Source organism: Lissotriton helveticus, chromosome 11, assembly GCF_964261635.1.
Source record: "Lissotriton helveticus chromosome 11, aLisHel1.1, whole genome shotgun sequence".
NCBI classification, from domain to species: Eukaryota; Metazoa; Chordata; class Amphibia; order Caudata; family Salamandridae; genus Lissotriton; species Lissotriton helveticus.
Window position 1 is genome coordinate 369,921,433 of NC_136072.1, and position 27,515 is coordinate 369,948,947.

The 27,515-nt window shown below is 46.6% G+C and overlaps 1 protein-coding gene across 1 annotated transcript in view; it reads right to left on the minus strand.

Annotated features, from left to right (window-relative positions):
* Positions 1-19,098: 19,098 nt before the first annotated feature.
* LOC144791146 (uncharacterized) overlaps positions 19,099-27,515 on the minus strand; it is a 299,504-nt gene continuing 291,087 nt past the window's right edge. Inside the window, exon 11 of the mRNA XM_078665803.1 lies at positions 19,099-22,345. Within this exon, the coding sequence (XP_078521929.1) occupies positions 19,914-22,345 (2,432 nt within the window). The 3' untranslated portion in view covers positions 19,099-19,913. The remainder of the gene's footprint in view (positions 22,346-27,515) is intronic.

Genomic DNA, 27,515 nt, shown 5'->3' on the forward strand with positions numbered 1-27,515 from the left:
CGAAGTGATGGGCAGCACTGTCTGTTTCCCAGGGTCATGCTGCCTATCCTACATGTCCAGTTGTCAGGTGCCTGTAGTAGGACAGCATGCAGCTCCTCGCCCACTATCCCAGCCACCTGCAATTGGACTGAAGAGCAGCCAGGCACCCACCTCAGCTTCATCGATCATGCTCCTGGATTATTGTGCTTGTGCTAACTACCAAGCACCAAAACTGGAAGACAGTGTTAAGCAAAAATCATCAGCCTTTGGGACAAACATAGAAGACAGGCTAAAGCAACCGGCCTTCATCACAGGCACCATCACGCCTCACCTGCAAATGTGGTGGCCGTATAGATGGAGCATGATTTGAGTATTCCTTGAGGAAATTTCAAATTAAAAAAAAAAACGTTTTCCAATATCTAAACTAAATATTTGATTTTTATAAGACATAAACTTAACAACACTGGATAAATGTTTGTTCACTGAAGGTTTATTCATGAAAATCTTTTTTTGATAACCAATTTTATACTTTAGGTTGCAACAAAGAGAACAGCACCATTCAGGAGTACATTATAGAAGGCAAGTCAGAGACACAAACATATCACATTGGCATATAAAGGCATACTTACTTTGGGCCGATATTGGCATACTCACTCCCATTCTAGACAGTGCATCAGTCCATGTCAGTCCTCTATCACTCTGACCCATTTGCCCCACATTTTGCGAAATGTTTTAGGAGAACCTCTGGCCACATAAAGAGGCCGTTCCTGTGCGGCACATCAGTCCACTCCCCTGCGCCAGCTCGCAACGTAGGTGCAGTAGTGTTAAGCCAGTGAGCTGCAATGTCCCTCTTGGCCACTTAGTGCTGTGTTAAGAAAGGGCTTCTCAGCCCTGGCGCAATCCAGCCCCTCGGTAATGCCCAGGTTAACATGTATAGTGATTCTCATGTAAAGCGCTCTGATACCTTCGGGTCTAGCCAGCGCTATATAAAACTCTTTTAAATAAAAAAAGGTGGACCTCCCAGCCCAGGACCTCAGTGAGCTCTCCGGTTACGGATTCCCAGTACCTCTGAATCGCAGGACATAGCCATACCATGTGATAAAAATCTGCCTGGGCGTGAGGACAGCAGGGACAGGAAGCATCAGGTCGAAGCCCCCGTGGTGGAGACGCAATGGTGTAAGATAGGCAGTGTGTAGGAAATATATTTGAACTAGTCGAAGCCTTGCAGAGATCGCAATTATTTTAGGAGCCATCAAGGCATCTCTCCAGTCAGCGCCCTAGAGGGCCAACGCTCCCACTTGTCCCGGAGTCGAGATAGGGAGTTAGGGGTGTTGTTTGTAAGGGAGCGGTAGATACAGGAGATTCCTCCTTTCCATAGGTTGCCAGTCATGACCTGAGCTTCGGGTGGACTATATTCTGGCAAGGAAGTGCCGTCTGATATATAGGAGCGGAGGGCCTGGCGTGGATGCAGTTATCTAAGGAACTGAGAAGAGTGGAGGGAGTGCTGGGCCTGCAAGTCCTAGAAGGAGAGTAGGTGGGTCCCACTTTAGACATCACCCAATAGGGAAATCCCAATGAGATCCCAGGGTCGGAATCCTGAAAGAGAAGCAACAACCTGGAGTCTGGTGCCGCACCACAAGGGGGTGTACTAGGTCAATTTGCCAGACCAGCAGGTATGGCGCAGGGAGGCCCGCCAGGCCAGGAGTACTCTGCGTGTGACCTCAGGGAGAGCTTAGGAAAAAGCTACCCCGTACAGCATCCCCTGGATAGTAGAAAAACCTAAGGTGTGCAGTACCAGATTGTACGCGGGGTCGGACCAGCCGCCATTAAACCAATCGTGTACAGTAAGGAGGAGAGTCGCTAAATATTAAAGATATAGGCTCGTCATCCCAAGATCTCCGTCAAAGGGTGGGATCCAGCATTGAGCCAGGGCCATCCTGGGCCTCCGCCCTCCCCATAAAAACTTAGCGGCCAAACTGTCCATCTCATGAAACCAAGACCTGGAGAAAGAGAGGCGTGTATTCTAGAGCATGTATAGAAATCGAGGTAAAATCGTAATTTTAAAGGGGGCTATTTTGCCTCGGGGATTCAGTGGTAGCGTTCTCAATTTAAGGAGGTCAGCGCGGACCCGCTTAACCAGCGGGGTGACAATAAGTGACCGGGCACGGTCGGGGAGAAGAGACACCCAGATCCCCAAGTACTTGAAGGACTGCCCCCGAAGAGGGATCATCGACTGCCAATCAAAGCATTCTCATGACAGGTGAAGGGGAACCAGAACAGACTTGGTCGGGTTTAACCGGAGGCCTTAGGTGCACTCAAAGAGGTCCAAGGCCTAGAGGCATTGGCGTCCTGATTGAGCAGGGTCTGCCAGAAACAGCAGCACATCGTCCGCGTAGAGCGCAATCTTGTCCTTCTCAAAGCCGGGCCACTTACACCCAGTGAGAGAGCGGTCTGAACGAATAAGGCAAGCAAGGGGCTCCATTGCCAAAGCAAACAGAAGAGGTGAGAGAGGTCACCCTTGCCTTATGCCTCTTCTAATAGGGAAGGGATGGGACAGAGCTCCATTGATGAGGACCTGCGCCCGGGGCTGACAATACAACATCTTCACCAGGTTGCGGTAAGGGATTCCAAAGCCCATCTCTTCCAACACTGACTCCAGTTAACCCCAGTCGACCGATTCGAAAGCCTTCTCAAAATCCACGGGAAGGAGAGATAAATAGGGGGACAGCAAGTGCTGATTCGCGAGGGCAAGGTGAAGGCGTCTAAGTCAATGTCTGGTCTCTCTGAGAGGCATAAAGCCTCATTGGCCGGATGGGCCAGATTGGCCAGGTGCGGCCTTATGCGGTTGGCCAGGACGGAGGCGAAGATCTTAAGCTCAGTGTTAATAAGGGAGATGGGACGGTAGTCCAACCAGCAGCTCCAGGGGGACTGAGACTTCGGGATCACTACAATGGTGGCTAGGTCCGTCTCCGGAAGAAAGGAGCTGCGATCCACCGTTTCACGGTACAACGCCACTAGAGGCGAGACCAGGGTGTCTCGGTAGGATGCGTAAAACTCTTGGGGGAGCCCATCTGGTCCCGGGGTCTTACCGGCCGCCAAGCACAATATGGCATCCAGAACTTCCTAGGGGGTGGTCGGGAGGTCCAGTGCCTCCGCCTCAGATTCACTAAGGCGTGGAAGGGGAACCGTTTTCATCGGAGGAGCTCCGAGAGTGAAAGGCTAGGTGTCCGTACCGAATAGAGAGTGGCATACTAAGCGGCAAGCATTGGGCCACTGCCGTCGTGGCGCGGTGGATCTTGCCGTCCGTATCGATCATCTCTGGTATTATATGGTTGGCCATAGGATAGGTGGCGAGGCGATGGCGGAGCTCCCCTTTTTTTATCCCCCCAGCCAAATACCCGGGCTACGGAAGAACACCAGAGCAATTTGGCAGCCTCTAGGGAGGTCTGTCTGGTTTCATCTCTCAAGAACGCAAGCCTCCTGTCCTGAGCCTCGGTCCTGTCCTCAGGGGGCAGTGTTTCGAGCTGGGCGGCCTGTGTCTCTAAAAGTGTGAGCTAGGAATCGTGCGCCATACGAGTACGTTTGAGTTGGCTTTTGGTAAAGCCCCAAATGGTGGCCTTCCCGGCCTCCCAAAGGGTACGAGAGGAGGATACTGAACCTTGATTAGTGGTGAAGTAGAGGCAAAGCTCGGCACCTACTTGCTCTTTCAACTCTTCATCCTGGAGAAACTAGGCGTTGAGTCGCCAGATCAGGCGCGAGGACGGAGGGAGAGAGCCTGTGTGCAGCATCATCGGAGAATGGTCCGACAAGCCCCTAGGGAGGAGAGTAATAGCTTGGATCGTTCAACAATCCTGGGCCCGCAGGAAAACATAGTCTATGTGCGCGCATGTGTGTGGTGGGAGGCTGAGGTATGGGTGTAATGTCGCCCTGTTGGGTGCCCAAGTCTCCAGGCATCCCCAAGACCCAGGCTGGCAGCCCAGACCGAGAGGAAGCCCGATTGGGCAGTCCTAGAGGCGGATGGGGGCAAGGCGGTGTCAAGGCCGGGATCCATAACAGCGTTAAAATCTCCCCCAATAACGGTCATTCCCAAGGGCAAGGCAGAAACTGTGGAGGTGAGTCTTTGGACTGTAGAGGCCAACAGAGTGGTAGGAGAATAGTCAGCCAACAAGTTAAGAGGGCAGTCCCCAAGGGTCCCTTCCAGGAGGATGAAGCATCCCTGAGGATCATGCGTCACTCTACGTGCCACCAGAGGAAGAGTGTGAAGCACCAGAATACCCACTCCCCTTGACCCTGTACTGAATACAGAGTGCCAGACTCTGCCATAGCCATGTCGTGCCAGGAAGGGGCAGTGGTTGCCCATCAAGTGAGTCTCCTGAAGCAGGTTTATGTCTGCGGTGTGACGCTGGGCATATCGCAGGACTGCTGCGCGCTTGACCTTATTTAGCAGGCCAATAACATTCCAGGACCTTATATGGAGCGACGGCATCCACTTATAATCACCAGGCAGGGGGAAGTCGTGTAAGGGGAGAGGAGTTGGCCTAACGGCTAGGGCGCTCAACCTCGGACCTGGAGATCTGGGTTCGAGTCTCGGTAACGACGCCAAACATCCTGTGATTCTGGGCAAATTACTTAATCTTCCTGTGCCTAACAAAAATGAATGTGTGTTCTCATGTAACGTAACTGGTGCTATGTAAAGCGCTCTAATACCTGATTCAGTTTGGGTCAAGTTCGCGCTCTATAAAACTCTGCAAAAAAAAAAAATGGGGGGGGGCAGACATCCGGCAAGTATGGCAGAGGCCCCCGGAGTGGGACCACATCTAAAGCTAGTGAATATGTTTCCATAGTGTTGGGTGGCGCGCGCTCACCTAGATGCTGGTGCAAAAAACAAGACGAGCAAAAAACAAAACAAACCAGGACAGCAGCCCCAATCGACCCCAACCCCACCCTATACTTCAGAAACGGAAGCATCTGTCGACCGAACAATAAACAGTGAAGCGAAAAAGACCAAACTAAAATGTTTGGGAACAGGAAATCATGGAGGACCCCTCCCCGTAGTAGGATGTTCATATCTGTAGCCATTGGGAAACAAAGTTAGTGATTAGGCAGAGTGCTAGCTCTGGGCGAAACCAGCCAACATCTGAGGAGACAAAGAAGTTCAAGCGGGCCCTGAAAGAAGTGTTGGGCTTCGGGAAAGGTCAGTGTCCGGCAGGTCCAGCAAGGATGGACAAGGTGAGGCAGCCCCCGATCGAAGCAACCCGAAGAGCTGGAGCGCCGCCCGGTAGGGAGAACCCCGCAAGGCGGCTCGGGCGTAAGCCGCCGAGAAGTACCCACTGGAGATTCCGAGGGTGCGCGCCTCTTGCCTCTGCACCTACCAGAGCGCCTACGTCTCGGTCGGAGAACAGGCATGTCTCGCAGGGCACCTTCAGTGCCACTGGACTGGACCGGGTTTGGGGTGCCTAGTCTCAGCGGGCGGTCCTCTGTTGCCCATGTCCATGCTTCATCATGGGTTTCAAAGAAGAGAGTTTTGTCTTGATACACCAATCGCAGACGGGTCTGGAAAAGGAGTCTTTACTGTAAGTTAAGCATGCGTAGTTTTTGCTTGACCTCTCCAGAGGAACGGCGCTGGTTCTGGACCTCCCAGGTGTAGTCAGGAAAGATCACGATTGTCAGGTTTTCGTACTTAAGAGGTGGCGTTTGATGGGACTCGGCCAGTATAGCGTCTAGATCTTTGAAGTTGAGGATCCGTAGGATGATCGGTCTAGGGGGTGCTCCCGGCTCTGGGTGGGGAACAAGCGAACGGTTTGCCTCCTCGACCGTGAACCAGGGGGAGAGAGAGCCCTTGGGCATCCACGAGCGTAGCCAGCACTCGACAAAGTCTGCCATCCGACCCTGCTCCACACCTTCGGAAAATCCTACGAGGCAGAGGTTCTTACGACGGGACTTGTTTTCGGCATCCTCGGCCCACCGATGCAGCTCCTGGGTACGAGACTGGAGTTGAGTAACTAGGATCTTGAGTTGATGGACGTCGTCTTCCACGGTGGATATACGGGACTCAGTTTCTTTAATTCGGGCTGTAGCATTGCCGGATCAGAGTTATATCCACTCGGACTTCCGCAATCTTACTTTCAACCGAGGATTGCGATGTGTGGATAGCCTGGAGGATGGTAGAGAAGTCCGCTGCGGCAGGAGTTTTTTTGTCCGCGGGACCCACAGTCGCCCCAGAATCTGTGGTGCTGAACCGGTCCATTATGGCTTGGGTGGCGAGGGTCTTGGGTACCCTGTCCCTGCCCATGGTTACTGTTCAGCAGCGAGGAGATGCAGCTCGGGCTCCAGTCGGCCAGGCAGGCCGGAGGAGGAGAAGGGAGATCGGCCAGGGGGGGAAAGGCAGCAAGGCACGGCCACTCCACACCACCCCATAACCACGTCGATGCCCTCAGCAGTGGACCCACGTGGGTCAGCAGGGAGAGCTCAAGGCGTGCAGATCTTCAAGGGGCCAAAGTTGGTGTCGTGCTGGGCTCCCGGGTCCTTTTGAGCAGAGGGATAGAAGTCAGCCACCCACAAGCGAGGGGTGAGGCCAGAGTCTCAGGAAGGGACAAGGTTGAGGCCAGGACCAAGTAAGTACCGCCACCCGATGTAGTGGCCGAATCCCACCAGTGGAGGCTGCAGTCAACCGCCACACACAGGTCCACCCAGGATGGACATCCCCACGAGTAGGGCCACCACTGCCCGAACTGACAATCGAAATACCACTCACTCCCTGCCTGAGCACCCGGGGGGGGTTAAAGGCCCCGCCGCTGCATGCTGGACCACGGCACTCAATCTCCGCAGCTCAGGGTCAAGCAGGGAGTGGGGAGCATCTCAAAACAGGGCCCCAGTACCACTCCGCAACGGGAGAGAGGAGGGAAGGCCACACCAGTGAAAAGGCCGCCCACCCACCGCCAGATCGACAGCCGAGTCTCTGCTCCCCAGGGCCAGCACAGCGGCGAGCTTTGTGCAGAATGTGAGCACCTCCGCTTCTCAACACCACGAGGGAGGTGCGCTAGGCCCTAAGTCCCAGGTCTTGTGTCCAGCCCCCAGGCAGGGTGAGAGTTAGTAGCAGAAACCGGCACACGTCCATCGCAGATCCCCTGGGGGGGGGGGGGCGCCGCCATAAATGGAGTCATCACTGCCCAAGATGGCAGTCAAGGTACCCCCCGCAACTCCTTGTGGAGGAGTGTGGCTCACTGGTTAGAGGCGGCAGACCCGTAAGCAGAGAACGGCCCGGGACCAGGGTTCGATTCCCGACGCGGCAGGGTCGTGGACCAGGGTCAGCGGACTCGATAATTCTCACCTCGGTGCCTACTCTAGTCAGAGACCACACGCGGCAACTCTGGGCATCAGCTTGCCTCATCTTCACAACGGCCCCCCCAGATCGCCGGGGATGCTTGGTCGCACCTTAGAGATACCCATCTGGGACCATCTCTCAGGGTGAGCCAGGACGGGTTCCCCAGCGGTCGAAGCGTGGAGATACTCCTCCGGGAGTCGATTCCTAGCGCTATATAAACCCGCAATTACTCTAGTGCCAGGGGGAGTGCAGCCTTGAGCCGGACCGCATCAGTACGCCCTCACAGTCCAGGGCCAGGCAGGGCACTGGATATCTCCAGCATAGGGCCTCAGGCTCTCACAGTGGGGGAGGTCACATCAGTAGGCAGGCCACTCCTGCCGCCCGATCGACTGCCGAATCACCTACATCCAGCCAGGCACATCCGCAGTACAGCCGCGAAGGGCAGGCGCCCCCTCTCCTCACCTCCACAGCGGCATTGCGGGGTCGCGGGCCTCTAGCCACCCAAGTAGGCCTTCAGGGGTTGCGGCCTCACATGGGCTCCAACAAGTCCGCGTGGGGGGAGAGGCGCAGAAACCCCACAGCTACAGCGCCAATCACCTCCTCGGTAGATCAGAGGCTCCTGCACTCAGCTGGCGCCCAGGGCAGCACCGCAGGATCAGCGCTGTGAAGCCGGCGGGCGGACCAGTCCCACAACAGGGCAGCAGTGGTCATCGATGGGGCAGCGCTGCAAACTATCTGGCAGGAGACGTGGACAGCAGCTCCCCTCCACCCGATCGGCAGCTGAACAGGGCCCAGAAACACCCAGACTGCGGGAGCACCGCACAGGAGCAGGGCAGGCGGCTCCCCCAGGCTGCCAGGGCATCGGAACCTAGCAGAGCAGGCCAGTAGGCCAGCGGGGACCAGGAGAATTCTCTGGCAGCCACCATCTTGGAAACGCAGCGCGTCCGGCCCAGAAGTTCAAGGCCGTCCGCTTCGTCCGGTATCGCCACACAGCGCTCCAAAAGAACCCCCAGGAATCCCAGGTAAGCAGGCAGGCAATATAAAGGTCGCTGGGGTCCTGATGGCGATGGATTGCAGAGCAGATGACGGAGGGGTCCGGAGCATTCCTAAGGTGCAACCGCCATTTTGACGCTCTTGGCCACGCCTATTCATGAAAATGTAAGTGTTTTTTAAACTGTTAGCAACTTGACCACCTTATATGCAGCTCCCGCTGTCTCCTTTGTGTGTATCCAGTCCAATATAAAGCTTCTTCTACCTTCACGCTACTAATGAAGGCATTTCTATTGTGGGGTAAGCAGCCTGAGGCTCCAAAACTGACAAACACTGTGAGCTGGTGTTGAGAGATAGGGAACAAACACTGACATAAATTTGTGGACCCAAGACTGCATGAAGAGAATCCGTTAAAGCTCCGAGGCTGTGGGAGGGGGATCAGGCAGCAGTAAGAGCCACTGGTGCTCAGATGCTGCCTCATCTTTATCAAAGCATATTTCAGATAGATACCTCTCCTTGCAGATTCCTCACCTTCTGAATTTCAAAGAAGTTACACTAAATTTGGAAACGTTTCATTTCCTCTCTATGCTGGTAGGGTGTGCTGGCTCCAGTTCAGCACCGAAAATGGATCCCCATGTTGTCACTGGAATCATAAAGCCCCCCATGGGTCGGTGTATTGATGTCAGTGCCCTTTTTCCGTTCCAACAACTTGAATCTAGAGCTTGAACCTCCTTAGGAGATCATCGACGATGACTTTGTTATTCTTTAAAAAAATAATTGAGGTACAGAATTCTTTACAAGTTTCCCACTAAGCATTCAGCTTTTAAATTGTGTAGCAACTGGGATGGACAGATGTCCATTACGGACCTGCACAAAATTTGCCTATGGTGGTTGGACCACAATGTTGGATTACACATTCCAGGGCCATAAAAGAGGGGAAGGCTAAGATGTTCATGACCCCAAGTGGTAAGAACGTGTAGTAGACACAAAACAAGGACAAGATCAAAAACAATGGGGTAGCTGCCGGCGATGAAGACAAAATAAGCACCTACACTCTGGACTTAGCAAAGACAGTTCTTCCCAATTTACCTGGCCATCTGAGGCCCCACTTTTCTGAAATAATAGGGATGGGCTATCTGCAACTCAACTGGTTATCTAGTCTGGACTAGACAACCACCAAAGCTATGGGAACTTCTATTTCTCCACGTCACCACGCATGACTAAAAAACTCTGGAGTCTCTCAAAATGTCCAAATAACCCATATGGACCACCCTTTCGAGGATTCCCATCTCTTTGGGGCAAAGAGCAGTGCCACTATAGAAATGTTAACCGTGAGGTCCCTGAGAATACTAACTCAATGGAGGGACTACCACCAATTTAAAAAAGTTTGCGGCTTCCCAAGAGATTTTTCTTTTTGAGGCCATCAGAATAAGTCGTACATCACCAGCAACAGCGGGAAAACCCACTGTACCGGCAATAAATTGGGTTTTGGGCAAATGTAGAGCAAGAGCCCTGCCATTTCCTTCTGCCCTTCTCTTCTTCCTCCTCACCAGCCTCCTCTTTTTAATGTCATTCTCATTCATTTGCCTTCAAGACGTATACAAATATATGGGGGAATCTTACATCAATATGCTGATGGTTGGACTTTATGACTCCAGTGACTTCACGAGACGCCGCTTCTGCCATCAAAGTGGAGTCAGCCATCCTTACTTGCATGAGAGAGCTATTAAAAAGCTTCAAGGTTCGTTCTGAGGACTGTGATATTCAAAAGGTGAGGAATCTGCAAGATACAGTATCCCCTAGAAAGATCTTTGTCAACCGTAAGTTACTTTTTGTTTGTTAACAAAAACATTTAACAATTCAAAGTACAACAAAACAGCAATAATGGCAGTAAGGAATTACTAGTTGCACCACCTCACTATAGACGAAAATCACAATGGGTTGCTCTACCAATGCTGCCCACCTCTCTATTCCACTGCCATAGGACCATGAACATTCAAACAAACAACAAGCAAATAGAGAGGCATCAATGATAGTAGTTGTACAGTGCTGCAATACACCGAAACTAAACAAATCCTTTTTAATGTATCCTTTAGAGTATGCTTGGTACAAGATGATCAAACAGACAACCAACGCGTTTCGCCCGATTTGGGCTTCCTCAGGGCTTTTATATTTTCATTATCATTCCACTGCCGACGTTCCGCTGGAAGTGTGAGTGTATGCTGTGATAGGCAACACTCCAGTATAAGCAAGTGTTTCTCAGACGGCCCCCATAAGACACCAAGTCTCTCGACTCGCTAACAATTCAAATCTCTATTTGCTTGTTGTTTGTAACAATTCAAAGTAGTATAGAAGGCGGTGTGATAAAGTTATGTAAGATTTGAAACCATAGCCTTTTTACTCCTTAATGGCTGCTATCAAGAGGTGAACTACCTTGAAGAACATGCATTAGAGGTACACACAGCTTCTCTATCGACTATTTTATGTTGATGAGTAGTTATATTGTCATTCATTTTCTAGTCTGCGAGTGAGTAAGTAGTGACCATTTTGCTAGAGAGTAGGTAATTAAAATCGCTGAGTCCAGCTTTCTCCATGGGAAAATGGTGCAAAAAGTGAGAAGGGGAAACTGGTGAGAAATATCTATAAGTTTCTATATTTAACTGGACGATTGTACAGGAACTGATGAAATAGGGACTATTTAATAATGAACATAGGACTTTGAAAGACTGGGAAACGTTAATGGCCTTAATTATGTCAAATTAACTTTGTGTTAACACTCGATCTGTGGATAGGAAGAGGAAAGCATAGTTTGATAAGATTTCATATTAGCTAGACGTTTTAGGAAATCACTCAGAAAATCTTTACTCACCAGAGTCTTCATTGCTACTTGCTTATAGGTGTCTTTCAATTAGGAGAAGGCTCTTCTAAAGGTATGGCATAATATATATGTTGTTCTTAAAGAGAATAACAGTTGGCTTCTGGACATTGGCAGCCTCTGTCTTTTTAACGAGGTAATTGTAAAGTGAAGCAGAAATAAGAGAAAAACAGTGGCTGAATAATCTATGAGAACTGTACATAGCAGAAAAGAGGTACTGGAAAATTGTTTGTTATATCTCCTGAGATACCAGAACGGCCACAGGAAAAATGTTTATTTTATCAAAAATACAAGTAAGAACAGAGCACCAGACCTGAGGGTGTTCGTATTCTGTTATTGAAATGTATCCTTTGATTTGGGCATACATTTTCCTCCACCTTTATCAATATTCACCTACACAGGGCACAGTCCGTTCTCTTTGAGAGGGCCAATTATTAAGAACAAAGGAAGCATCTACCATCTAGGAAGCATCTACCATCTTATTAGGAATGCCTCTGCTGGACTTCTCATCTATCATCTTGTCTGGGCCTCAAGCCACAGAAGGGTGGGTCAACAGAAGTAACTTATTCTACACTGAGCGAGCTGAATTTCATTCCCTGTTGGGGACCATCAACTATTTGCCCCTTATAATTTTGCAAAGAAGATTTTTGTTGGTGTACTGTATATGTAATGCATTATCGATGTATAGATGTTATGATGATTTTAGACATAATGTTGTTTTGAATTGTGTGTAATGTTTATATGGAGAAGCGTAATAAACAATGTTATACTCCTGCTACTTACTGTCAGCTATTATGTGTGACAGTTAGCCTGTGTGCATTGATGGCTGTGTGTGTTTTTACTTGGGTGAATGTCTTTTGGACTTCTTGAAAATATTTCCTGATCTGAGCATGACATATTTACCATTCAATTTTATATCTCTTTTATGAAAATTATTTTTTAAAAATGCAGTGAGTCTACGCAGTTTTCTTGGTATTTGGGGGGTACTTTCACAATTGTCCCTTAATATATGTATCTCTCTAAAATGAATGAGTTCTAAACGGCAAAGCCGAAGGTTTTTGAACAATTATTTCTATTTTTAAGGACAATCATGATCTGTGCACATTAAACATGCTGTGAAGTAACCGTAATATCACAAGGAAAAAGGATCAGTGTTTTAGCCTCTAAAAATATTCTGGGATCCAGCATCTTTTTGGTTAACCAGTGGCGACGACTGACTTGAGATTTAGTTGTAGGATTGCTCATGCAGTGGTGAAGCTAGAGCTTTTGTCCGTGAGTTTGCTGCCCAGTGACGGCTGTGCAGGTAAGAGCGGGTGAGGACTTCATGGGGAGTCGACAGACAACAAGGGAAAATAAAATAAAACTTACCTTGCGCTCGCCGCCTCCCCCCTAAAAAATTGCTGCCTGGGGCAGACCACTCTCCCCGCCTCCCCCTAACCACTCCACTGTGTTCATGGTTTGTCTCAAGTGAGAGCAATGTGAACACAGTAAACTCAAGGAAGCTAACAAGTGAGTAGGGATAAAACATAGGAATGCAAGGCCATTTTTTCAATTCCTTATCATCCACTGGGCAGTTTAACCTAGTCTGAATCCCAGGAAGAGTGGAGGCAGGGTTATCTGCATATTGGAAAGACTTCTCCGGAAATAACCTCTAATTCCTGTTCATTAGGAAAGAGAGTAAATGCTGATTAAATTATCAATACCTGTTGAGCCGATATGCTTTGATGATCATCAACAGGACATTTCCAAGACCTAGCGCATATGATACTTTGTCAGCGAGTCAGTCTGAGCTCTTCATTCATCTGGAATTAAATCACCCAGCACTCCTCAGCGACTTGTTTTAGCAATATGAACCGTAATTTAAATAAAATAAAAGGCACAGGAACCACAAGCATGAACACTGAATTTAAATTGTAACAAAATGTCTCCCTCAAAAGTAGGAACATAAGAAGTAGCCATGATTGGAATGGCCCTCGGTCAAACTACACATCAATTACGCTGGCCCAAGTTGCTAAGGTTAGTGCCAATATAACAATGGTTCTTTTTATTTTGTGCTGGACATCATTTTTCAAACAAAGACAAGGTATTGCTGCACGCCTACAAACCATGCAGAGGCCTTCAATGCAAGAAACTGGAAACGAGAGTACAATGTAGGCAGTCGAGCTTTTAACAGAAGAGCAGGATGCAGATGAAAATCTAGATTCCAAATATGAAAGTCTTAAAAGCTTACAAGGTTTCCCACCAAGACTTGCACAAGAAGATACATTATTGAGGCTGCATAACTAAATGGTAGACTTGTGGGATAAGTGTTGGTGGTGTTCAATGCTGTCACTGTTTAAATCCCCTTGCTCAAACTTTATTTGGTCTATTGAGGGCCATTACAGTATCTTTCTCTGTCCTCAAGCAAAAGAGTGCATATCTGCCATACTGTCGCTTACTGTTCCAGTTAGTGTTAATGTAAGAAGCGCAGCAGGGGTACAGAAATATGCAAATGCTATTCTTCACAGCGGAGCTTGGACACCACATACAAAAATCCTTATCTTGCATTGTTGTCTTGTTTGGCGTAAGTACTGCTCCAACAAGTCCGCGTGGGGGGAGAGGCGCAGAAACCCCACAGCTACAGCGCCAATCACCTCCTCGGTAGATCAGAGGCTCCTGCACTCAGCTGGCGCCCAGGGCAGCACCGCAGGATCAGCGCTGTGAAGCCGGCGGGCGGACCAGTCCCACAACAGGGCAGCAGTGGTCATCGATGGGGCAGCGCTGCAAACTATCTGGCAGGAGATGTGGACAGCAGCTCCCCTCCACCCGATCGGCAGCTGAACAGGGCCCAGAAACACCCAGACTGCGGGAGCACCGCACAGGAGCAGGGCAGGCGGCTCCCCCAGGCTGCCAGGGCATCGGAACCTAGCAGAGCAGGCCAGTAGGCCAGCGGGGACCAGGAGAATTCTCTGGCAGCCACCATCTTGGAAACGCAGCGCGTCCGGCCCAGAAGTTCAAGGCCGTCCGCTTCGTCCGGTATCGCCACACAGCGCTCCAAAAGAACCCCCAGGAATCCCAGGTAAGCAGGCAGGCAATATAAAGGTCGCTGGGGTCCTGATGGCGATGGATTGCAGAGCAGATGACGGAGGGGTCCGGAGCATTCCTAAGGTGCAACCGCCATTTTGACGCTCTTGGCCACGCCTATTCATGAAAATGTAAGTGTTTTTTAAACTGTTAGCAACTTGACCACCTTATATGCAGCTCCCGCTGTCTCCTTTGTGTGTATCCAGTCCAATATAAAGCTTCTTCTACCTTCACGCTACTAATGAAGGCATTTCTATTGTGGGGTAAGCAGCCTGAGGCTCCAAAACTGACAAACACTGTGAGCTGGTGTTGAGAGATAGGGAACAAACACTGACATAAATTTGTGGACCCAAGACTGCATGAAGAGAATCCGTTAAAGCTCCGAGGCTGTGGGAGGGGGATCAGGCAGCAGTAAGAGCCACTGGTGCTCAGATGCTGCCTCATCTTTATCAAAGCATATTTCAGATAGATACCTCTCCTTGCAGATTCCTCACCTTCTGAATTTCAAAGAAGTTACACTAAATTTGGAAACGTTTCATTTCCTCTCTATGCTGGTAGGGTGTGCTGGCTCCAGTTCAGCACCGAAAATGGATCCCCATGTTGTCACTGGAATCATAAAGCCCCCCATGGGTCGGTGTATTGATGTCAGTGCCCTTTTTCCGTTCCAACAACTTGAATCTAGAGCTTGAACCTCCTTAGGAGATCATCGACGATGACTTTGTTATTCTTTAAAAAAATAATTGAGGTACAGAATTCTTTACAAGTTTCCCACTAAGCATTCAGCTTTTAAATTGTGTAGCAACTGGGATGGACAGATGTCCATTACGGACCTGCACAAAATTTGCCTATGGTGGTTGGACCACAATGTTGGATTACACATTCCAGGGCCATAAAAGAGGGGAAGGCTAAGATGTTCATGACCCCAAGTGGTAAGAACGTGTAGTAGACACAAAACAAGGACAAGATCAAAAACAATGGGGTAGCTGCCGGCGATGAAGACAAAATAAGCACCTACACTCTGGACTTAGCAAAGACAGTTCTTCCCAATTTACCTGGCCATCTGAGGCCCCACTTTTCTGAAATAATAGGGATGGGCTATCTGCAACTCAACTGGTTATCTAGTCTGGACTAGACAACCACCAAAGCTATGGGAACTTCTATTTCTCCACGTCACCACGCATGACTAAAAAACTCTGGAGTCTCTCAAAATGTCCAAATAACCCATATGGACCACCCTTTCGAGGATTCCCATCTCTTTGGGGCAAAGAGCAGTGCCACTATAGAAATGTTAACCGTGAGGTCCCTGAGAATACTAACTCAATGGAGGGACTACCACCAATTTAAAAAAGTTTGCGGCTTCCCAAGAGATTTTTCTTTTTGAGGCCATCAGAATAAGTCGTACATCACCAGCAACAGCGGGAAAACCCACTGTACCGGCAATAAATTGGGTTTTGGGCAAATGTAGAGCAAGAGCCCTGCCATTTCCTTCTGCCCTTCTCTTCTTCCTCCTCACCAGCCTCCTCTTTTTAATGTCATTCTCATTCATTTGCCTTCAAGACGTATACAAATATATGGGGGAATCTTACATCAATATGCTGATGGTTGGACTTTATGACTCCAGTGACTTCACGAGACGCCGCTTCTGCCATCAAAGTGGAGTCAGCCATCCTTACTTGCATGAGAGAGCTATTAAAAAGCTTCAAGGTTCGTTCTGAGGACTGTGATATTCAAAAGGTGAGGAATCTGCAAGATACAGTATCCCCTAGAAAGATCTTTGTCAACCGTAAGTTACTTTTTGTTTGTTAACAAAAACATTTAACAATTCAAAGTACAACAAAACAGCAATAATGGCAGTAAGGAATTACTAGTTGCACCACCTCACTATAGACGAAAATCACAATGGGTTGCTCTACCAATGCTGCCCACCTCTCTATTCCACTGCCATAGGACCATGAACATTCAAACAAACAACAAGCAAATAGAGAGGCATCAATGATAGTAGTTGTACAGTGCTGCAATACACCGAAACTAAACAAATCCTTTTTAATGTATCCTTTAGAGTATGCTTGGTACAAGATGATCAAACAGACAACCAACGCGTTTCGCCCGATTTGGGCTTCCTCAGGGCTTTTATATTTTCATTATCATTCCACTGCCGACGTTCCGCTGGAAGTGTGAGTGTATGCTGTGATAGGCAACACTCCAGTATAAGCAAGTGTTTCTCAGACGGCCCCCATAAGACACCAAGTCTCTCGACTCGCTAACAATTCAAATCTCTATTTGCTTGTTGTTTGTAACAATTCAAAGTAGTATAGAAGGCGGTGTGATAAAGTTATGTAAGATTTGAAACCATAGCCTTTTTACTCCTTAATGGCTGCTATCAAGAGGTGAACTACCTTGAAGAACATGCATTAGAGGTACACACAGCTTCTCTATCGACTATTTTATGTTGATGAGTAGTTATATTGTCATTCATTTTCTAGTCTGCGAGTGAGTAAGTAGTGACCATTTTGCTAGAGAGTAGGTAATTAAAATCGCTGAGTCCAGCTTTCTCCATGGGAAAATGGTGCAAAAAGTGAGAAGGGGAAACTGGTGAGAAATATCTATAAGTTTCTATATTTAACTGGACGATTGTACAGGAACTGATGAAATAGGGACTATTTAATAATGAACATAGGACTTTGAAAGACTGGGAAACGTTAATGGCCTTAATTATGTCAAATTAACTTTGTGTTAACACTCGATCTGTGGATAGGAAGAGGAAAGCATAGTTTGATAAGATTTCATATTAGCTAGACGTTTTAGGAAATCACTCAGAAAATCTTTACTCACCAGAGTCTTCATTGCTACTTGCTTATAGGTGTCTTTCAATTAGGAGAAGGCTCTTCTAAAGGTATGGCATAATATATATGTTGTTCTTAAAGAGAATAACAGTTGGCTTCTGGACATTGGCAGCCTCTGTCTTTTTAACGAGGTAATTGTAAAGTGAAGCAGAAATAAGAGAAAAACAGTGGCTGAATAATCTATGAGAACTGTACATAGCAGAAAAGAGGTACTGGAAAATTGTTTGTTATATCTCCTGAGATACCAGAACGGCCACAGGAAAAATGTTTATTTTATCAAAAATACAAGTAAGAACAGAGCACCAGACCTGAGGGTGTTCGTATTCTGTTATTGAAATGTATCCTTTGATTTGGGCATACATTTTCCTCCACCTTTATCAATATTCACCTACACAGGGCACAGTCCGTTCTCTTTGAGAGGGCCAATTATTAAGAACAAAGGAAGCATCTACCATCTAGGAAGCATCTACCATCTTATTAGGAATGCCTCTGCTGGACTTCTCATCTATCATCTTGTCTGGGCCTCAAGCCACAGAAGGGTGGGTCAACAGAAGTAACTTATTCTACACTGAGCGAGCTGAATTTCATTCCCTGTTGGGGACCATCAACTATTTGCCCCTTATAATTTTGCAAAGAAGATTTTTGTTGGTGTACTGTATATGTAATGCATTATCGATGTATAGATGTTATGATGATTTTAGACATAATGTTGTTTTGAATTGTGTGTAATGTTTATATGGAGAAGCGTAATAAACAATGTTATACTCCTGCTACTTACTGTCAGCTATTATGTGTGACAGTTAGCCTGTGTGCATTGATGGCTGTGTGTGTTTTTACTTGGGTGAATGTCTTTTGGACTTCTTGAAAATATTTCCTGATCTGAGCATGACATATTTACCATTCAATTTTATATCTCTTTTATGAAAATTATTTTTTAAAAATGCAGTGAGTCTACGCAGTTTTCTTGGTATTTGGGGGGTACTTTCACAATTGTCCCTTAATATATGTATCTCTCTAAAATGAATGAGTTCTAAACGGCAAAGCCGAAGGTTTTTGAACAATTATTTCTATTTTTAAGGACAATCATGATCTGTGCACATTAAACATGCTGTGAAGTAACCGTAATATCACAAGGAAAAAGGATCAGTGTTTTAGCCTCTAAAAATATTCTGGGATCCAGCATCTTTTTGGTTAACCAGTGGCGACGACTGACTTGAGATTTAGTTGTAGGATTGCTCATGCAGTGGTGAAGCTAGAGCTTTTGTCCGTGAGTTTGCTGCCCAGTGACGGCTGTGCAGGTAAGAGCGGGTGAGGACTTCATGGGGAGTCGACAGACAACAAGGGAAAATAAAATAAAACTTACCTTGCGCTCGCCGCCTCCCCCCTAAAAAATTGCTGCCTGGGGCAGACCACTCTCCCCGCCTCCCCCTAACCACTCCACTGTGTTCATGGTTTGTCTCAAGTGAGAGCAATGTGAACACAGTAAACTCAAGGAAGCTAACAAGTGAGTAGGGATAAAACATAGGAATGCAAGGCCATTTTTTCAATTCCTTATCATCCACTGGGCAGTTTAACCTAGTCTGAATCCCAGGAAGAGTGGAGGCAGGGTTATCTGCATATTGGAAAGACTTCTCCGGAAATAACCTCTAATTCCTGTTCATTAGGAAAGAGAGTAAATGCTGATTAAATTATCAATACCTGTTGAGCCGATATGCTTTGATGATCATCAACAGGACATTTCCAAGACCTAGCGCATATGATACTTTGTCAGCGAGTCAGTCTGAGCTCTTCATTCATCTGGAATTAAATCACCCAGCACTCCTCAGCGACTTGTTTTAGCAATATGAACCGTAATTTAAATAAAATAAAAGGCACAGGAACCACAAGCATGAACACTGAATTTAAATTGTAACAAAATGTCTCCCTCAAAAGTAGGAACATAAGAAGTAGCCATGATTGGAATGGCCCTCGGTCAAACTACACATCAATTACGCTGGCCCAAGTTGCTAAGGTTAGTGCCAATATAACAATGGTTCTTTTTATTTTGTGCTGGACATCATTTTTCAAACAAAGACAAGGTATTGCTGCACGCCTACAAACCATGCAGAGGCCTTCAATGCAAGAAACTGGAAACGAGAGTACAATGTAGGCAGTCGAGCTTTTAACAGAAGAGCAGGATGCAGATGAAAATCTAGATTCCAAATATGAAAGTCTTAAAAGCTTACAAGGTTTCCCACCAAGACTTGCACAAGAAGATACATTATTGAGGCTGCATAACTAAATGGTAGACTTGTGGGATAAGTGTTGGTGGTGTTCAATGCTGTCACTGTTTAAATCCCCTTGCTCAAACTTTATTTGGTCTATTGAGGGCCATTACAGTATCTTTCTCTGTCCTCAAGCAAAAGAGTGCATATCTGCCATACTGTCGCTTACTGTTCCAGTTAGTGTTAATGTAAGAAGCGCAGCAGGGGTACAGAAATATGCAAATGTTATTCTTCACAGTGGAGCTTGGACACCACATACAAAAATCCTTATCTTGCATTGTTGTCTTGTTTGGCGTAAGTACTGCTCAAAGTGACCGTAAGTGCATGTTTGTAATGACTGTGTGAATATTTAATTTCCTATTGACCAGAGTACAATATATATCCTCTGTGCTTTTTTCTCTACCATACATTAACGAAGTAGAAGGCGTCTGGGAACGTGTAGTGCTGTGACACAATATCCTGATGTTTTAAGGAAGGAGCCAGAATAAAGTTTGATGTGGGCCCTGCTGAACTCCTTGACCATCTTGCATAGATGGCATTAACTGAGATGACCGCCTACCACATTCCAGATCACATCAGTCATCCGTCTTCGTCTTGTCATGGAAAAGCGGCCGCATTTCTCCCTCACTCTCCACCTGGTAGCCCAGAACAGAAGAGTAGTTTTTGTTAAGGTTTTTTGTCACCTGGACATAAACATCTTGAGACCCGGTTGTATTGAAGGTTCCTACCCAAAAGCCTTTGTTATTCAGAGATAAGGGGTATAGGTATTTGCCTTTGATGGACACTCCTGCAGCCCCTTTGGCCCTGAGCTTGAAATACACGTTGCTGTTGGTGGGAAGCACCCCTTCTAATGGCTCCTCCAGTTCATAGTTGGATGCCCAGGTACTATATATCAGGGGGAACTCTGGCCACTTCACGTGTGTGTTGGTGCAGCACAGCAGGTAGTTGCACATAAATTCATACAGGTTGCTTGGATCTGACTTTTCCTTGGCATACACTTTGAGGACATAAAGGCCAGATTTTGGCAGTCTAATTTTAAACTCTACATTATTTCTTTTGTGCACAGGAAAGACGTGTCGTCTCTTAATGTGCTCTGTTGCAATGTCGTCTGAATGTAGAGTGGCCAGAAGAGTGACATTTTCATCCAGAGTGAAGCTTATGGAGCACCTCCCATCAGCGGTGTAGATGATCGGCTCAGTGTGAGAAGGCTGGAACACGCCCCTCTTCTCCATGGACCAGCTAGGTCCTACTGGGCAGCGGAGGTCCTCTGGGAAGGCTGGCCACCGCACTCCAGTGTTGGTGCAGGAGATTAGGTAGTTACAGGCAAAACAGGCGTTTTCTTGGTCTTTTTCATGTTCTGCATATATTTTAAGGGCATATGTCCCTGTCTGTGGAATCTGTACCTCAAAGGTAATGCTGTTTTCCTTCTGAATCAGCAGGACATGCCTCCTTTCGATATCTTCTGGCATGGCGATGTCATCAGAGTGGAGGCGAGCAAACAAGTTGACTTTTTTGCTCAGAGAGAACCTGATTGAGCAGCGTCCATCTGTTGTGTAGATGATGGGGTCAGAGTGAGAAGGCTGAAATAATCCGTATTTCTCCATCAGTCTACAAGGCCCCACAGGATTCTGTAGCATGCTTGGAAAGGCAGGCCAGCGCACATCCATATTTGTACAACAGACTAGATAGTTGCAGATATATTCAAAGTGACCAGTGTTTGATTTCGTCTCAGCATATATTCGGAGAACATAACTGCCGGCTTGTGGCAGCTGGATTTTAAATTCGACCCGGTTCTCGCACTGGACCTGCAGGATGTGTCTCCTCTCATTCCCTTCTGGTATGGTCAGTTCATCAGAATATAGCAGGGCATGAGTGTTGATGTCCTTTGCCAGTGTGAAGCTGACTGAGCAGCGCCCATCCACCGTGTGGATGATTGGTTCCCGCTGGGATGGTTGCAAAAGTCCTTCCTCCTCCAACAGGCTGCTAGGCCCGACAGGGTTCTTCAATTTCAAGGGGAATGGCGGCCATTTGACTCTGGTATTCGTACAGCTGATCAGGTAGTTGCCGACATACTCAAACTCCCCGGATCTATGGCTGTCACTGTAGATCTTTAGGACATACATCCCAGCTTGCGGAAGCTGCACCCTTAGCTCAACTTTGTCCTTTGTCCGAGCCTGAAGGATGTGCCTCCTCTCAATGTCTTTGGTCATAGGAATGTCAGTAGAATACAGAAGGGCCAAGATGTCAATGTCTTGTACCAAACTGAAGCCGACAGAGCAGCGTCCGTCTGTTGTAAAGATGATTGGGTCCATGTGTGAGGGCTGCAGGAACCCTTTCTCCTCCATCAGCAAAGAAGGTCCCACCGGGTTATGCAGCTCCTCAGGAAATGGTGGCCACTGCACACCTGTGTTCTTGCAGGAGATGATATAGTTGCAGACATATTCAAAGTGGTCAGGAGCTAATGAGCTCTCTCCAAATATTTTGAGGGCGTACAGCCCTGCCTTTGGAACCTGGACCCTAAATTGAATCGTGCTTTGCCCCTCGACCTGGAGTATGTGCCTCCTCTGCATCTCCTCTGTCATTGGAATCTCGCCTGAGTGCAGCGTGGCCATGACAGCCATTTGTTTCTCAAGCATGAAGGTGAGCGTGCATCGGCCATCTGGAGTGTGGATGACTGGCTCAAGGTGAGACGGCTGCAGAAACCCCTTGGTCCTTGTTACCCAACTCGGACCGACAGGGTTTTCTAGCTCTTTGGGTAGCCGCATATTCTTGTCCACAGAGCTGCACTCTATGATGTATTCAAGCACGTTTTCGTAGATGTCAGTGACTGGCTTTTCAGGTTTAGCATACAGGCAGAGCATGTGGTGGCCAGTCTTTCGTGGGTAGATATCTAGTTTCATTCCATTCTGCTGCAGCGTCATGATACCACACCTCTCCTTGTCGTTCAGCCTAAATGAGAAGCTCACTGGAGAACGGCACTCAAGGGTCACAGTTGCCTTTCCATTCACTGTGGAGAATAAAAAAAAGACATTTAATTGGGGTTAGATTGGAACAACATAAATTAATCCTCTCCTCCCTTCTGAAACAGAAAATGTTATATCTTGCATACATTCTTACTTATTTTTAGACAATAGCATTCATTAATTTCACAAGTAAATACTGCAGTTCACTTAGTCAAGCCAAGAATACATACATTTGTTGAATAACACTTGTGATGCATATTTGAGAGCACCAATTTGACTGGGAGGAGCATTAATTCTAGGTGAACACCCTGTAGGTCAGAGGGATGTGTGGAAATTGTCTAACCCTATTTCCCCATGTCTCATTGCCACCTTCCCTTTGACACCAACAAACATGTTTCATATGGATGGATGTGTGGGAATGGTGTAGTTTAAGTTTAAACAAATATAATTTATTACAAAAGTATGAATTTAACACCTTCACTACCTTCTTAATCTCTAGAAAAGCGATAAATAAAAACAAAAGATGAACATAAAGACAACAGGTAAAACTAGTTAATGTTTAGCCTTGTGTATTAAGGTACAGAAACGCACATTTATCAATTAATAAATATAGTTAGTTGTTGGGCTGCGACATTCATTTTCGTGTAGATTCTCTGACTAGAAACATTAATTGTGTTTATTGATTAAACACAACTCGCAAAATCCAGATTTTGCTTTGTGATATTTGGTTAAAAGGAAAACTTTAGGTCATAAGTAAACTAGATTGATTCTTATGCATCTAGCCCAGACTTCTGTGGATGGTATTTGAGTGCATAACTCCGGTCTCTGAGCCCAATCCACAAACTGCATTTTGTAGGATGTAAAGCAATGCTACAGGAGTACAACTCGCATATTACAAAATGCAATTCACTAACCTAAGGCTGAAACATCCGGATCTCCTACGTTTCTGTGAGGAGATATCCGCACAGGTTAGCAGAGATCTCAACACATGTAGGGATGTGTTTTAGACGTAAATGTGGGATGGAAGAGGGGCAATGGTGGGACAATAGGGGCTATTTCTACAAACTGGGAAAGGGTTTAGTGAAGGATATGGTAAGGCAAACACGCACAAAACAGTAAAATCTTTCTGTTCACAAACCTCACTTCTAAGGTTACTGAAGCTTTAATAGTGCAAAACAGGTTCATATTTACTCCATTCCAGCCTTGGAGTAAGTCAAGCAACACTGATAGCCAACCACTGCTCCTGCAACACCCTACTTTATAAAATAATGGAGGCAAGAAAATAAAATAAAAATCGTGTTAAATTAAATTGATTCAATGTTTACAAACATCGATATACTTTTGAAGATACAAAACATATAATTATGGATTGATAATTTAAAAATATAATTATTGATGAATAATTGGAATTATAATATTAAACCTAAAACTTGAATTTCAAAAATATAAATTATTTAAATTAACGTTTAACAAAATGTACTAATAATAAAGAATAGTTTTTTTTAGAAGTGGTAGCCTTTTTTTGAAATATTGTTGGAAATGTTTACATTTATATATATATATATATATATATATATATAAATTGATGTATTATTTAATTCACATTTAAATCAATCACAATGTGTTGTAAAGTTTTTTCGATAGTGACTTCTAACTGCAGATTCTTCACCTTGTTAATTTCCCATTTAATGAGTTAGTGTATTGTAACATTTTTTGCGATAGAGACTGTGAACTGCAGATTCTTCACCTTGTGAAATTCCTCAGACTGGAATTCCCTTGTGCATTGGCAAGTGCAGCTCTTTGTCAGGTCCACCCCGCCCGTGGCATGACATCGGGTCTACTATATCTGAACAACCACCACACTCTGAAGTCAGATCCTTTGTCTCTGTGCTTGTGGATATGGATCTAGAGCTACTCAAATCCTATCACTTAGGGCAAAGATTTTCCCTCAAATCTTCTACCTCTTTCCGCCACACCCACTACTCAGAGTTGTGCGTCTCCTCAGGCACCTCTAGGCCACAGAGCTGTTTCCACTGCTCGGGACTGATACCAATGCTAGCCTTGCCTTGGAACCACCCAGAACGGACAGTGACACCCCAACAGCTTCAGCAGATGAAGGTGGTCATGGACCACATCTTCGAGCCCCATGCATCCGCAGGTGGCCTTCAGTCAGTCTACCATCAGCTGTCCTCACCATCGACTGCACCCTTCGACCTCTGGCTGACCCCGTCTCAGTCTTCAGTTCTGCAGAATCTGAATCCCATTCTATCCATGGTCTAACAATCGGCACCACCTGCGTGTTTATCGACACAGATCCTGGTGTCACTGATTTCAGAAGGGGAGCTGATTGTATTGATGGATTCAGATACCCACGTCCTACCATCCAGACCTATACAATCTGCTCAATATGAAACCCCTTTAAGTTGACCTTGTTGGCACACGATCGTGTGCTTGGAGGTCAAGTCCCCTCTCACTTCCCCCGGTTGGAGGAGCATCACGTCATATCAGTGGGCGCTCCAGATCATGGAATACGGATACTCCCTACCCTTTTGCTTCCAGATATGCCAACCACGCCTCAACACTCCTCAGACACCATGGAGAAGTTCAGGCTGTCATGGCCAAGAGAGCACTAGAGAGGATGCCGGTATCGGAGAATGGGACCTACTGTTTCTTCCATTATTGCCAAAGAAGGATGAAAAACGTTGTCCTAACTTAGATCTTCACTGTCTAAACTTATTCATTCAGAAGGACAAGTTCAAAATGCTACTCTGGCCCAAGTTTTAAGTGCATTGGATCCAGGCAATTACTCCATTTGTGTTGTTTCTTTTTTGTATTTGGACTGCAATAGTCTGTGCACAAAGCTGCTTTCTTGAATCTGGTTGGTTGAAATTAAATCTGGCTGACAACAGAGTCAGTTTAAAAAAAAAATTCTGCTGTGCTCTAAATTGTATATTCAGAATAAAAGCAGTATTTATTTTACTAACAAAGTAACACCCTAAATAAATACAGTCTTCATTTAAGGCCAGCACCCCTCGCACTGAACAGAGCCATGCTCTCTCTCATGGGTCCTTTCTACCCCGTCCCTCTACTGTGTACCAAATCCCAGTGGAACTAGGGATGTGACCCCAGGTGTGGCCCCACCTCTAGCCTGTGTATCAAAGCCTGACTTTGGCCTCAAAAAGTCAGCTCTCAGGTAGTAAACCACCCTAGCAAGTACAAGCCCCCACAAGGGGCCTACAGTTCTGCTTCAGACTTACCTCACAATGGTCTCAAAAGTATCTGTAATCTGAGGGTCTTCTCTCCCATGCTCCCATATTGAGCAGTGTGCAACCCGTTTTCCAGAAGTCAGCAGGAGCAATGATTATAAGGCAGTCGTAGACAGCTGCAGACTCCTGGCACAGCAGCTTCTACTTTATAGTCATCCCAGATATGTTGCTGAAGAAGCAGCCATTCTGCAGGGCTACTTCTGGTCTTGTTCTGGAGTACCTCCACAGATCGCAGGTACCCCTCAGACACTGCAACGACCCTAATGGCCCCCTCCTGGCATCTGGGGGCCACTGGCAACAGTCCTGACCTGGTTGGATCTTCTGTGTAACGGCCCCCTGTTGGCACTCAGGAGGGTCTCAGATATGTCCTATGCCCACAGTCTCAGTTACACTAGGCAATCGCCCACACAGTTTCAGTGGTAATAGGCAACAACTCCGACGGTCTTCGGTTGCCCAGTTCTGGCACATGGGGGTCACAGATATGGGCAACGGCCCCAATCAGATTAGTGACACCTGGTGATGGCCCACAACTTTGCGGCACCACAGGCGGGATTGCCGTCTTCCGCAAGTGAGTGGACAGCTCTCTTGACAATATTAGTCCCAATTGGACCAGGCAGCTCACACTCTGCTCATTGTGATCCACTTGCCAGGATCACTGCTGAACCTCTCTCTCTTCAGGTTTTCTCATCTTCCTCACAGGGCATGCTGGTTTTGGCAAGCAGGCAGAAGGCTGGTGCTTCAGGACCAGGGCAAGTGTACTTGGCTCCTAGATGATAGCCCCTTACCCAGAGGCCCTGGTAAGCCGATGGACGATTGCATCGGTTTTTGGCAGTGTTAGAGGAAGATGTATCTTATGTTTTTGCATGCATCAAAGATGACCCACAGCCACTGCAAGAATTTGCCATGGCATTATGTATCTTTGCTACCCTATGTGTGATTGGTCGAGATTTTTACATTAACAGACCTAATTCAAAAGGCTGTCATCATCACGATCACTGTAAGCTGGGAAATGTTATTATACAAATGCATAACGCTGGGAAATGCCTATTAGATCTACAGGTAAGGCCCTGCATCAACAAGATATCTGGTGACAAAGAAATGTATGCAAACAAGGTGATGCTTTTTATAACCACAGATACTGATTTAGATCATGTGGTAATTACTTTCTGATAACAAGAGACATGTTCGGCCGCAGATCTAAAACCCACACCAATTCACACCACTATATGGTAACAGCTGAGGTCTAAGATAGGGAGCTTAAGACTTGACGAAAAAATACTCTGATCAGGATACCTGTCTCATTGTTCTCAAATCAACTCTTTGTTGAATGCTTATGTTTGAAGATGACTTTCTTCTTTTGTATAAATAATGGTTTTGCTTCACTATTGGTGGCACAGTGGATGTGTGAAGAGGTTTTGGAGGGTCTGGTAACTTCAGAACAAATTTGCAGAGGAGCTAGAACATTCTGAGGGTTAGAATGTTGTAAAATAGATAGGAGCAGATAAATAAGCATTGGAGTGTTGGAATAGAGGGTCCATACAGTCATTATTAGCTCTAAGCTGCTTTTTTGTCTTCAATTGAGCTTGCTAGATTGCAGTGTACTAATTTTGAACTATTGCCCATATAGCCCATACATGTAGGCAATAAGAACTGTTAGTTTCCTTCCCGCAATAATGAGGTAATTTAAGTCCACAGACCCAGTATAAAAAAACATGTTTTAAAAAAAGAAGAAAAATTCTACCTATCACCTGTTGTTAGGTCTGGGTTCCCTTCAGACTTGGAGTGGGAAGAACTGGCACAGTGCGACAGAGAGACAGGTTTATAAAGAGAGATGTAGTTGTGCTGTTGCGGCACTGGGCAGGAGCGGTTCTCCCCTGGAAGAGTCATAAATAGCCAGTGGGGTAGTAAGCTGGCAGGAATGGAATGCTCTTAACGAGCCTACCACTGT